The 13,828-nt window shown below is 40.3% G+C and overlaps 1 protein-coding gene across 3 annotated transcripts in view; it reads left to right on the forward strand.

Annotated features, from left to right (window-relative positions):
- Positions 1-13,828, forward strand: part of SLIT3 (slit guidance ligand 3) — a 468,178-nt gene that overhangs the window by 290,795 nt on the left and 163,555 nt on the right. For all 3 annotated transcript variants that reach the window (XM_042025380.1, XM_042025382.1, XM_042025381.1), the window contains one exon: positions 10,485-10,626. In XM_042025380.1, the coding sequence (XP_041881314.1) occupies positions 10,485-10,626 (142 nt within the window). The remainder of the gene's footprint in view (positions 1-10,484; positions 10,627-13,828) is intronic.

Here is a 13,828-nt window from a genome sequence, read left to right on the forward strand (position 1 = left end):
CATGGATAAGGGGTGTATTTCACATGGATAAGGGGTGTATTTCACACAGATAAGGGGTGTATTTCACATGGATAGGGGGTATAATTCACATAGGTAGCAGGATGTATTTCTCCTCTCTCCACCACAGCTTTGCCATTCACTGCCAAGCTGCTGTGATGAGAAAACAGTGCACTAACCAAAGACAGTGTCAGTTGAAATACTACCTGTATCCTGGTCTTTGGGAGATGTTTATTTTTATATTCCCTTAGGTAGCAGAGAAGCATCTGGGGGTGCTGGCTTATGCTCAGTACCTCTTAGAGCCTTCCAGTCTTTGCCTGGATCACACCCAGCTTCCTTCTTATGCTCAGATGTTTCACTGTTGGACTGGATTCTCCTTTTCTGTCTGTCTCTCTCAAACACATTCTCTCCCTCTCTCTGCCTATTTGTCTGTCTCTTGTCCTCCTCTGACCTCCTTATGATAGTAATTTTATTTCATTTTCCTCTCATATAAGTTTTATTATGGCTCTTTGATTTTTTCTTCTACCCTCTCCTTACTTATTGAAGTTGAAATTAATTTACATATTGATCAGTTATGTCAAGTTCTAATATCTTTTCTCACTTGCAACAGCACGGCTATGAAGCTTTGCAAACAAAGCACTGGGTTCATGAAGTTATGCCATCAGCAGCACCTTGGTCTTTTCAGGGCTCTCTGTGCAGAACCCCCTGACCCCGTTTGGATTTTTTTTGCAGTGATGAATCATTCTGGTTTTCCTAAGTATATACATGAGAGGATACCTGTGCATCTAAACAGGAGCATTGTGTCTCGTACCGTGATCTGTAGCATACTGCAGCTGCTGTCCAGATTTATTCTAGATTTGGCCAGTAGTTTGATGTGTTCTACAGTGGACATCATTTGCACTGGAGTATGAAGATTGAGTAAGACTTCTTAGGCTAGACCAGAGACTGATATTTCTAAGAGTTGATGAAATGTCTAAGTCTAAAATGTGTGATTTGTACTACTTTTCCAAGATAGCTTTCTTTAATAATGAAACATGCATTGTAGAGAGGGCAGGTGGATCCACACAATGTTCTCTTTTTATATTAGAAACCATGTTCTTTCATTCTTGACCCTTAGTTCCCATTCTGAGAGTCGCAAAGAATGTGAAGAAAATCAAGATGCATAATTTGGACTATATAAGTTAAAATTCAGTCTGAAATTAACTAGAGAGAAATTATTACCATAGCCAAGTGTTTTCTAGCTAAGTAAACTGATACTGATTTTGAGAAAACACTGGATTGATCCAAATCTTGGTTGAAGATCTAGTGTGGTGAGACTGCAGCTGAGGTATAATAAAGTGGAAAAATAAGTTAGGTTCCTGCTGCTTCATGCAGACTGGAAGCCCTAATAAGGAAGCAGATTTATTTGTTTGGGTGAGGTCAAACAGTCTTCAAACATAGCTGTTACTCTGGCCACACCACGGAACTCAGGAGATTGTCATTGCTCCTAATAACTTCATAGCACGTTGCTGAGGAGACAACCAACAATGAGTAGCTAATAAAACAGCACTCTTCAGGCTTAGCATCTTAATGAAAGCATTCAGGAGATGCCAAAGGAAAAGTGCGTGGGGAGGGGAACTCCCCCCGTCTGCTCCTGTTTAAAGCACCCTGCGGCCGTGTGTGTGCACAGGCAGCAGTGGGACAGGAGGATACAGCAGTGGGACGGGGGACTGGGGCTCCTGGAAGCTCAAAGAGGGGCAAGGAGTGTTTGCTGATGCTGCAGGTTTGGCTGGTACCGGGCAGCGGCTCCTGAGGAGGGTTCCTCCCCCTGCAGTCCATCCCCCGTTCATGCAGATGAGCTGCTAATAGCCCTCGTTTTTAAAGAGCTGGATAAGCAAACTGGGAGCAGGAGGAGACCTTTTCCTGTGTGTGTGAATGGTCATTTTGTGCCTTGTGGGACATCCTCATTGTACAGCTGCTTCATTGCTTTTAGAAGGGAGCTTAACCACTTCATCTAACTGTGACCCCTTTCCAAAACAGTGACCTGTGAGTCACCTTAGATGGGGCAACTCTTTTCTCACTGTTCTTGCTTTTTGTGACCATCCACAGACCCAGTAAGTGCTCTTAAAATGGAATCTAGGCAGGCTTTAAAGTGTGTATGACTTATAAAGCCTTTTGGTAAAAATTGCAGTTTAAATTTGATCTTGGGGAATTTTTGTGAAACGCTGAATGGAATTTTTATGTCCTGTTACGGTTTGCTACCACAAACTAACATTTACATTTAGTCTGAAGAAACATTTCAATACTGTGCGTTTGTTAGCTGCTCCTCAAATGAAATTGTATAGGAGATTTGGAGAGATACTAATCACTATTTATCAGTTTGTTTGTTTTCAGTTCCCATTAAGTTTCTTATTACAAATCTAAATTTACTCTTGTGCTAGCAGTGATGATGTTTCATACTGTAGGAATTTACTTCTTGACTTGCTTAGTATGTAAGATGCCACATATGGTGTTTTTCATTCGGGGGACCACCTTGTGAATCTGAAGGATAAATATGTATTTATTACAGCACTTAATATTTCCTTAAAGACCAAAGCTGAAAATTGGCTTTTAATTACAGTAAATTTAGTTTTATTACTGAAAATGATGTCTTACCTTTCAGTATAATTAGCCTTTTTTTCTGGAACTCTCTTTTCCCCAGAGCAGTATGTACAGCACTTTAATGCTTATTTAATGATGGCAGGTTAGGGTATAATTATTCAGCCATTGAGCTTTTGAACTGTTGCTCTAAAAATAATAACATGATTAGTTTTTATGTTAATGTCCAAAGCTAGTGGTTTGTTTTGTTACTACTTGTGTTGCTAGTATTTTGGTAGAGAAAAAAAATGCTTCATGGCAGTACCACAGCTGTGCTTGGAGCTGTTTCACAGAGAGCAGTTGTGGTACATACAGAGGAACAGGGTTGACTTTGAGAATGTGGACAAGCCTTTGCATGGAATCTGTAGACTTTTTCTGTTTAATACATGTATGTGATTGGCAACTCATTTATGAATACACAGTTAGTAAGAGTAATGAAAGTAAGCACAGAACTGCTTATAAAATAACTGCAGAATTCCAGAAATTAATAGGGGACAATTGCAAAGTTGCATATAAGTCAACACCAGGTTTGCGTGAATTTCTGCTTTATTGATAATGACATCAGTGATTTTATATAGTGGCATTACACCTGTGGTGGGTTGGCTGCTCACACTCCCCCTCCTCACAGCACTGGGGTGAAACCAGGATCTGCTCCAGCACCTCTTTCCCCGTCTCATTCTCTGACTTTGCTGCTCCCAGGGCTGTTTCTCACAGCGTTTTCCTGGCTCCCTGCTGCTTGGCACCTCTCTGCCCTTTCTCAGGTGCACTCTGACAGAGGCACCAGGAGATGCATGGGCAGGCTCAGCTGTGGAGCCCAATGGAAGCAGCCAGCACTGCCCTGGCCTCTTCTCACAGCAGCTTCCCTGGCAGAGCTGGGCACCAACACCCCACAGCGAAACTGAAGGGATCTCCTGGCTCATTGAATTTACCCTTTGGAATGGCAGACAAACATGTTTAGCTCCAAAGATCTGTAAGAATTTTATTCTATAATTTCCAGACACCTTAAAGAGCTTGAATATACCAGGGGCCTCTTGCAAAAGACAAGAGGCAGCTATCCCAGGCTGTCCCAGGAAAGGTCTTTATTTTCCCTGCCTTCCTTAGCATGTTCCAAATGCCAAGGAATCTGCCCCATGGAATCCCAAGGCGGCCCAGGGAAGAGGATGGTGCCTCACTCTTCAGTTCTTGCCCAGTGACCTGGAAAAAAGCATTTCCTCACTCCAGATCTGTCCATGGGGAAGCTCATGACCAGACTGGAGCCCTTGGATGTCATTATGAGGAGACATGTCCCACTGTGCCTGCCATTTCTGAATAGCTCTGTCAATCTGTAATGCTTCTGACTGGAGGGAATCCCATCCTCCTCCTCCTCCTCCTGAAGAGAGCAGCTTTTGTGCTGAGGCAGGGACAGCCCCGTGCTTGGTGCAGCAGGATGCAGATAAGGGCAGAAGCGAAGAAAAACGTGCACGCAGACAAAATCATGTAGTATTTAAAACTCCTTTTTTCAAATAGCAGTAAATCAAAGCCCAAGGACTGAGTAATCTTAAACTCTTTCTATTCCTTCCATAACTTTATCAAACTTCATGGAACAGTCCATGGTGGATCACCTGTTTAGAACTACGATCCCTTCACAGGCTTACAATTGATCACGGCCATTATCTATCTTTTAACCTTGTACAGGTGGCATCTTTCCACTTAAATAATTTATGTTCCTCTTCATTTTTATGCTTGAATATATTTATAAGTTCGCTGTATTATTTCTGGACCTATTTTTAAATGTCACTTCACATGCACCTTCAAGAGTGCTGATACAAATTGTGGAATTGGCATTAATGAGATGACTGTGCATGGACACCATTTGAGCTGCAGAAGCACTCCATCTTTTAAGACTCTCTATTAGAATTTTTTTAGTCCTTGGAAGAGCAGGCAGTGTCCAAACCCAGAGAACCAAATGCACACTAGCAGCCTTCCTTCTGGTGCAGTAGTTGGAAAGTTAAGTTCTACCTGCTTTAAGGTGAACATGCCTGTGTTGACAGGGCTGGAGAAGGACCTTGAAAGAAAGGCTCAGAGTGGGCACAGGGCATAAGAGATAATCTGGCCTCCTTTGGAAGGCTTAGGTGGAATAAATTTCCCTGAGAGAAAAACACTTTATCATAGTTTTGTAGACTTCAGTTGTCTCACAGTTTCTGTTTTATTAATCCTTCCAAAGAACAAATTCACCCATTCAACCTCGGTTGTTATGGTTGAGGCTGCTTCTTTGTTCTACTTTGTTCATTTTTCTTAGTAGTATTCCATATAATTGTGGTGCTATTATTGTTAATTCAATAATTGCAATATTAGTGCTTTTAGGATAAGACAGTGTGCAGTAAGGTCTGATTTTCAGTGATGTTGTTTTACTGATAGGTTTTGAAACATGCTCAGTAGGATTTTGTAGAATAAAGTAGGCTTCATTCATTAAGCCAGACCTTCCTTTTGGTGTAGATGGGTATTTCCAGTTTTATTCCTTGATATTTATTTGTAAACTGATTAGTGTTGACTTTTGCCTACAGAACTGTTGTGCTTATGTGCCATGAATTTTTAATAGATAAATTTACTGTTTGGGAACGTTCAGCAAAGCAGAAAAGAGAACTTGAATCAAATAATGAATATTCATGACTGGCAAGTTTTTGCATACCATGAACTCAATGGTATTAACATCAATTAGGGGCTTAAGTTACTAATCAGAAATCTTAAAGCTCTTCTCAGCAAATAGCTGTTGAACAACCATAGATGGAAATATTTGCTCAAACCATTTGCTGCACATTTGTGTAGGATCAACAAATTCGTAAAATTTTGTCCATTACTGGAATATTTGCCCTCAATAAGAAATGGTAACTTTGCATTTGGTCAGTTGTGGTTCCCTTGCCCATATCTCTCTGTGGGACTCTGTGCTCAAATGTCCCTTTAAACTGGGATGCAGACATCAGTCAGGAGCAACACATCTGCTTTAGGTGTTTTAGAATAAATTAGTTCATATCATAACTTAGAATAAATTAGCTCATATAGCACTGGGAATCTAGTGCAAACTATGGCTCATGGAGTAGTAATTGATTTCAGATATTCCAGCATTGTCAGAACTTGTTTAATTGTTTAATTACACCCCAAAAGGTCATACTATATCTATGGATCTGCAATACTTGTAGTGTTTTGTTTATTGATCAATAATTTCATGTCTGATATACTTTAAATGATGTAAAGTCAGCACAGGTTTTTAACCAGTAAGTCCTGTCAGATTTATCTTAAAACCCATTAACATGTTTTACAAATAACTAACGTTTTGCTGGTGGAAAGGAGCTGCTGCAGAGGTGATTGGATAGGTGAGGAGGTAATAAAACACACTGCTTAGTGTGCTGTAATTGGGTGTCAGTGCAAATGAGATTATTTAGTTTATTTAGTAATTGCAGAATTTATTTTAGATGCCTGGGACATTTAAACTGTTCATTTATACACCATAATAATTCTATTCTAATTGTAATATTAGTCTGTTTGCTGCTTTTAAAAGAGAGCCAATGAGAGACTTATTTGAAAAAAGCATTTGATTTCTTTGTAAACTTCTGGGTCCTGAGTCTCCCCTCTTTTTCCTCTTTTCTTCTAACACATAGTCTAAGACTGTAAATTAAAGTGGTGCCAAATATTAACTACAATAATTATTGACACTGTTGTTCCACTGCATCAGGCAAAAAATGCATAGTAATTTTTGTTAATCATGCTCCTATCGTGGCTTCCACATTTTGTTAGCGTTTTTCTTTCAGCAAAATGTATGACTGAGTTGATGATTTTTATCACAGAGAAAAATATAATTAACATGATGAACTAGGGCTGCTGTGTATTATAAAAGATCTGAAATGGTGAAATGACAGATTGTGAGAACAACTTCAGAAGGGGAGTAATATAAATGCAGCTGATTTGTCCGTGGTCATTTCCTTTTGCTGCATCCACGCCGTAAGGAGTTTACTGCACTTGTGAAGGACACAAAGAGAAATCTTGAAATATTTTTGCCTTTCCCATGTCTTTTCTTTTGAAGAACTATTGTCAGCAAAAGGAAAATTCATTTTTGTGTTTCAAATATCCTTCTTTAGAGGCTGTGTTGCGTCAGGGCCCTTGATCATCTGTATGCCTATACTCTGCAAACCTATGAAAGTCATACCCAAATTTTAATAACTTTATATTCCATAGCCTACTTAGACTTGTTTTCTTGACCAGTCTTTAACAGCTCTCCACAACAATACAAACATTAAACTAATTAAATTCCCTTGGATTTTTTTGTGCTTTAATTCTATAGATCTGCTAACAATAGATCCTCATTGAAGTGAGGCCCTTAAATCCAAATCAGATTTGAAATTCTGTTTCTAATGTTATTCAAGAAACATTTACCTTAACAGATGATTGTTTGTGTGAGAGCTGATGGAATATGTGCTAGATGCCTGTTGAGTGTGCATGTGCAATACAGTATTTTGTTCTTTGCCAAGGAAACACATAAGCAAAAGCATTTCACTATAATAATAGCAATTTATACACAAAGTCTTTTCATCATTAAAGTTCTCAGAAATCTACAGTCTAGATCTCCTTTTGCTCATGAAGAAGAAAGAAGTGTGCTCGTGGTGGTTGGGGATGTGGTTTAGTGCTGGAAGTGCTGGGTTTATGGCTGGACTCAGTGGTCTTAGAGGTCTTTTCCAGCCTTATTGATTCTCTGATTCTACTGCTGCTGCCCGCTTTTTGTTCCACAAAGATTTGTTTCTGTTTTTTCTCTCTTTTCAGACTGCTTTATCCAATCCCCCCTTGCATGCCCTGTCTTTCACAGCACTCTGCAGTGCTGTGTCACACAAACTGGGGAGGTGCTGAGCTGAGCTCCACTGAACCTTCTGCTGTTGATTTAGATACAGTGGTGTCAGCAATGACTCTTAGAGCTCCAACTGGCAACACATCAGCTTTTTTCATGCTGTGCCCTAACAAAAAGGGAGTGTATTACTGCTTCTCCAACCCCCAGTGATATGTTGTGGTGCTATAACTGTGCAAAATGCATTTTTCCCCTGCTACAAAGCCTCTTCAGAAAGCACATCAGACGTGGGGATGAAAACGGTTGTATGGAAGATTTGGCCTTGTTGCCAACTTCTTACCTCCCAGAGAAGAAATTTTTCTGAATTTTCTTCCTAATTTGATAATTTCTTCCTATCCCTAAAAGCTTGCAATAGCTCGTTTGCACTTGCTTGTCCTTCATTTTGCTTATGGCCATTGTACCACAAGGTAGGCAGACAAAGAGAAAAGGTAAAACTTAGTGATCAGGTCCAAGAACAAACCCCTTGTTGTCACACAAACACAACAGAGGACTGTGTGCATTTTGAGGCAATATAAACTACTTTTGGAACTAGTCACAGTTAAAATCTTACAGAAACCTTAGACTCTGTGAAAGACAAAGCTGGCAGTGCTGCTGTGCAGCATGTCTGTCAATTATGCAGGAATTCTATTAACTGACAATGGTGGCACGTGTGCCCTGCATTTCTATGGCCAGAAAGCAAACCCAAGAGAGCTGCTTGTCCTGCCTGTTATACATGTACATGTTTAATTAGTGAAGTTGTTTTTTCTTGTTTAGTTCAAATAGCTACCACTTAACTACTGTATGAAATGCATGGTCACGTGTTCAGACTGTGTTAAGACAATAATAATATCTTGAAACTGGAACAAGTCAAAGTTCAGGTTGCCTGATAAATATGAATTTGTTTCCTTGGACCATGTGCATATGGATTTAGATTTTAATTACATTGTTGAATTCTTTTTACAGTAGTTTTTAGCCCAGATGATTCTTCTCTGTCTTGAGATGAAAGACTGTTGATGGAAAACTCCTTACCTGCAGCTGTCAAGGTGGTTGGAAAGTGGACTGTAAATGAGACAGGGTATTTTAGCAAAGAGAAAGGATCATTAGGATCATCTCATGATGAAAGCAGCTGCCCACTCACATAAAGAATGTATTTGACTCCTGCCCATGCCACAAATTTCCTAAGAGATCCTTTCATTTCCAGACAGTCACTACCTCTTAAAATCTAATTTCTGGATGCCTGGATTGGAGCTCTGAGGTCTGGTCTGCCAACTCACAGCTCTGATTAACATCAATGAAAGCTATGTTTAAAACACAGAGCTGTGAAACCCACAGTTTTCTTCTGGTGTCCTGACAAAAAGTTAGGTGATGACCCAATAAAAATATTTCAAATCCAGTATTTGAATTTGGCAATGTTTTGCCCACAGTTGAAATGGTGATCTTATCCTGAAACTAGACATTGTATTTTAATATAAGGCAGTTCTGTCAGCCCTGGTTACAAAATAATATTTAAATGACAGTGTGCTTGAACTTAAGGAAACTCAGACAAATTGAAAATAATTCTCATCAGAATGCAACACCTTTCTCACAGAAGGAATGATTTCACAGGAATTGTGTTTTGCTTTCCAGGAGGGCTCCCTCTGCAAGTGTAAAGTCACCTGCAGAAGTTTTCAGCTGATGTCCTTTGAAACTATATCTGCCTTTGAAAATAATGACACTTAGAGATGCCACAGAAGTCTCTCCAATATTGACTTTTCTATGCTTTTTACAAGGCTGTGAAAGCAGGGACGTGTAGCTTTCTATATAAGCTCACACAGCTGTGTAGAGTTAAGGGCCAAGCCGAGCGGGTGTGGAGGCATTAATCAAGAGAGGAAATTTAAAGGAATGTTGCATTTTTATCACATTTTTAATTGTCCCAATGTACACTGGATTGCAAGTTGATGCTTTTTTTTTTTTTTTTTGGTCACCTGTAGTTAGAATTCATGAAAGTATCTGTCATGGTCTTTTCCAAGACAAACCCAAGAATGTACAGCTTTGTGTATGGTTTTTCCAAGTTTTTGTATGTATTTGTATTTTGACAACTACGATGTTTTTATTTTTCCACCTTTTGGGTGGCCAATCTTTTACGATTTTCACTTCTTACCTGCACAAGCCTTCACACATGAAGATACTCGAGGCTTCTTGTGTTTCATGTACTTTGGAAATACGACTCACTATAAATAAACCAATAACTGCTACATCTTGATAACCTCAATTAGCATAGCAAACCCATTTTACCTATGGCTAAATGTATGCATATATCAAAACTTGAAATGTAGGAATCATAACCATTTAAGTAAAATTGACATAATTGCTACAGTTTCAAAAAAATGTAATGACACATAATTGAGCCTGAATCTAATGAATTGACTAGAATTTGTGTAGAGCAATGTCCTCATGCTACACCTTTGCTCTGTGAGTAGCTTTGTTTCTTTGTGTCTAGATTAAGCAAGGGTTTGAAGGTTTGAACTCACGTTTTTCTAAATTCTTTTTATGTTTCCATTAACTGCATTGTCTAATCTTGAAAAAACTAGTTTTATATTCCCAGTCTTCACGCCATAACAGTTTACCTCATTTCAAAAACATAAGTCATCGCTGCTGACAGTCTCTCAATGTGTAAAAGTACTCAAAAAGTGTTTGTGTAGTGGAAACTTCTAGGCAAAGATAACTTTTGGAAATACTACTTGAGCCTAAAGCTTAATTTAAAGATCTTCGAATGAATTGATATGGGTGATCATGAAGGAGGCCAGGGAAGTGTTCATGAGGGAAGGAGATTGATAGAGTGGAGACTGAAGAGGAATAAGAACACAGTAATCTTTTACATGTTTTCTTTGCAGTTGATTTGTAGAATATTATATTCACTTGCAAATAAATTATTACTGTATATAGTAAGAGGATCTGCAAAACTCAGAGCCTGATGTATTCTGTTGTTATAATCTCTGCCAATCATTTTTTAAAACCATTTAATGTGTTCCTTGTGTCTCAGGTTCCCAGTCCGAGCCCCTGTCGTGCAGCGCCAGTTCCGTCACTTGCCCTTCTGCCTGCACCTGCAGCAACAATGTCGTGGATTGTCGGGGAAGGGGCTTAACAGAGATCCCAGCCAACCTCCCAGAGGACATTTGGGAAATGTAAGTGCCGGTCTAATGCACAAATCTTTTCCATGTCTCTCCATTTTTTATTCCATCATGGCCCCCTGCGTGGAAGAAAGGCAGGTGTTTTAAAAACTGTTCTAGGTAGTTATCAGGTGTATTGTAGTTGTCCTCTTTGATTTGTTCTTGTGCTCTAAGGGCTCAAACAATTTTTAAATGTAAATTAAGATAGTTTGGTACTGCCCTACCTGAAAGCAAGATAAAGTTCCTGGTGCCTTAAGTTCAGATTGTGTTTACATTTCACAAATGGAATTGCAGTTCTGTACTCAGTAAATGAAAATACACAATCCTCTTTTATTTCTAGTCAGTGATTTCCCCATGAGATGGAGGGACATCTTTTTACCTTGGCAGGATGCATTTATAATGAATCAGAACATCAGAGCTCGTTGTCCCTGCTGATTTTACCTTCTGTTTCTTGCCTTCCACATTGTTATTTCCAATTCTTTAACAGTTTTGTGACTTGTGTTGTGAAATCAGATGCTGGTTTTACAGACTTGTTTGCCTTTACTACCTTTAGGAATTGTAACCACCTATTTCTGTGTCCATGACTTCATATTACTGTGGTCCTGAAATACTGTTACATTAAACCATTTTGCTTGTGGTTAGTCCACAGGGAATGCAGATCAATTCTTTTCCTATTTAGGTTCTTGTCATACAGCGTTTTCTGACATCCAGCCAGCTTTTGCAGCCTACACAACATAAATTCAAATATTTGTATGGTCACTGGACTCATCCAGCTTCTTTTTGCTGTACAAATACTGGTACACAGCAAAATTTACTATGATAAAGCATAAATTCATAAGATCATTGAATGTTTGGACTGGAAGCAATACTAAAGACCATTTGATGCCTTAGGTTTTAGCTTTTATATTTTTCAGATCCTGTACTGCCTAGTATGTAACTCTGACACTTCATATAGCCTGTCAGCTACTGTTCTCACATTTTGGTTAGACATAACAAACCCTCTCTGGGCCTGAACTCAAGGACACCTTGTTGTCCCAGGCCCTGAAATAGGTAAACTGAGCCTCTGGACAGGGGGAGCAAACTTGGGGTAATGGCATAATTACCTGGAATTATCACTGGAGAATTAACCCTGATATGCAAATGGACCAAACTTACAAAAGTGTGAAAAACCCGTGACCCAGCGTCCATCTTGGGTGGAGCCCCTTGGGAGCTTCTGACTGCCCAAGGTGTTCCTATTGAAGGCACTCAATAAATACCTACTTTTATTCTCTTAATCTTGTCCAGCTTCTGTTTTCAGGTAGCCATTCCAAGGCATCACATCTACCATGGACAGGGACATCTTCCACTAGAGCAGGGTGCTCCAAATCCCATCCAGCCTGTCCTTCGACACTTCTAGGGGAGAGGCAGCCACAGCTTCTCTGGGCAACCTATGCCAAGGCCTTCCCACCTTCACAGGGAGGAATTTCTTCCCAAAAGCCCATGTAAACCTACCCTCTGTCACTTTCAAGCCATTCCCACTTGTCCTGTCACTCCATGCCCTTGTCCAAAGTCCCTCTCCAGCTCTCCTGGAGCCCCTTTAGGCACTGGAAGGGACTTTAAGGTTTTCCCAGAGCCTTCTCTTCTCCAGGCTGAACAGCCCCAGCTCTCGGAGCCTTTCTCCATAGCAGAGGTGTTTCAGCCTCTTATTGTCTCTGTGCCTCCTTTGGACTCACTCCAGCAGGTCCATGTCCTTCTTATGCCCTGGGCCCCAGAGCTGGACATGGCACTCCCAGCAGGGTCCCACAAGAGTGGACCAGAGGGATGGAATCACCTCCTTCACCCTACTGGTCCCACTGCTTTTGGTGCAGCCCAGGACACAGTGGCTTTCTGAGCTGCAAACACACACTGCCAGGTCATGTTGAGCTCCTTGTTAGCCAATTCTCCAAAGTCTTCCTTCTTCAGGACTGCTCCCAGTCAATGCTCTGCCCAGCCTGGGTTTGTGCTTGGGATTGCCCTGGCCCAGCTGCAGGACCTTGCACTTGGCTGTGCTGAACTCCATGAGGTTTTCAGGACCCACCTCTCCAGCCTGTCAGGGTCCCCTGGATGGCAGCCCTTCCCTCCAGCGTGCCGACCACAACACCCAGTTTGCCAACTTGGTGGTGTTGGGAAACCTGCTGAGGGTGCACTCAATCCCGCTGTCCGTGTCGACAGCAAAGATGTTAAACAGCTCTGGTCCCAATACCAACCCCAAGGGACGTGGAATTCAACTAGTTCTTGTATTTCCTCCTAACTCTGTATTTTCTTGTAAGCCAAATTGTTCTGGTAAGAACCCTTGACTGACAAGGGTTTCTACAAAAATGAAACACGCAGCTGTTGCTCTAACACAGTTATTAAAGGTGGCCTACATTTCACTCTGTTTCAGTATTAATTAAAGATCTTTTATTCAACCTTCCTACCTTTCTTCATTAGCATGGGTAGGCAGAACCTTCTCTGACAAAGCTGCCAACAAGTCCTAAAACTCTTTTGTTGATAAAAACCCATCACAAAACAGGTAACTCACTTGTCGTGGGACATAAAACAAGCATCATATGATGCTAATTTTCCCTCTGCCACATATGACTTAGAAGTCTGTTGTGTTACTCTATTACTCCTCGAGGTGAAGGACTTCATTGCAAGAATGTTTGCTATTAAATAAGCAATTTAGGAAAGCTAGAAATCTGTATCCTAGACTTGCTTTTTAATAATTTCATAAAATAGGTAGAAAGAATGTAGAGAATGCAATTCATTTTTTATAAAGCTTCTTGTTCAGTTGGGAGCTGACAGCAGCAGCCAAATTGACTGAGGAAAAATGAGTTATGAGAAATTGAAGCTGAGGAATACAAACTGTGTGCTGAGTGTTATAAAAGATTCTCTGCTTACAAAGTGGTTCTGTTTTGCTTTTCAGAGGAGAAATGAGCAGTTTGTGTCATAGAGAAACACATGAGAATAAGCACAGAAAAGTTTTGTGGGTGAAAACAAAAGTCATTAAGCACCTGGAGGCATTTACTGAAAAGAAATACCGAAATTAATATTATGTGGTGGTTTGCTGGTAAATGAACAAAACAGTCATTCCACTACACTGGATCAGCATCTACAGTAAAAGGAGAGGTTGCAGTTATTTAGAACGGGTAAGAGAAGATGCATGCAAGGTAAATAGGGAACAGCATGTGAGTGCAGAACGGGCTTGATGTTGGAGAGA

This window comes from Corvus kubaryi, unplaced genomic scaffold (genome assembly GCF_017639235.1).
Source record: "Corvus kubaryi isolate FWS band 111438036 unplaced genomic scaffold, C.kubaryi_AGA036_p1.0 37270, whole genome shotgun sequence".
Lineage (NCBI taxonomy): Eukaryota > Metazoa > Chordata > Aves > Passeriformes > Corvidae > Corvus > Corvus kubaryi.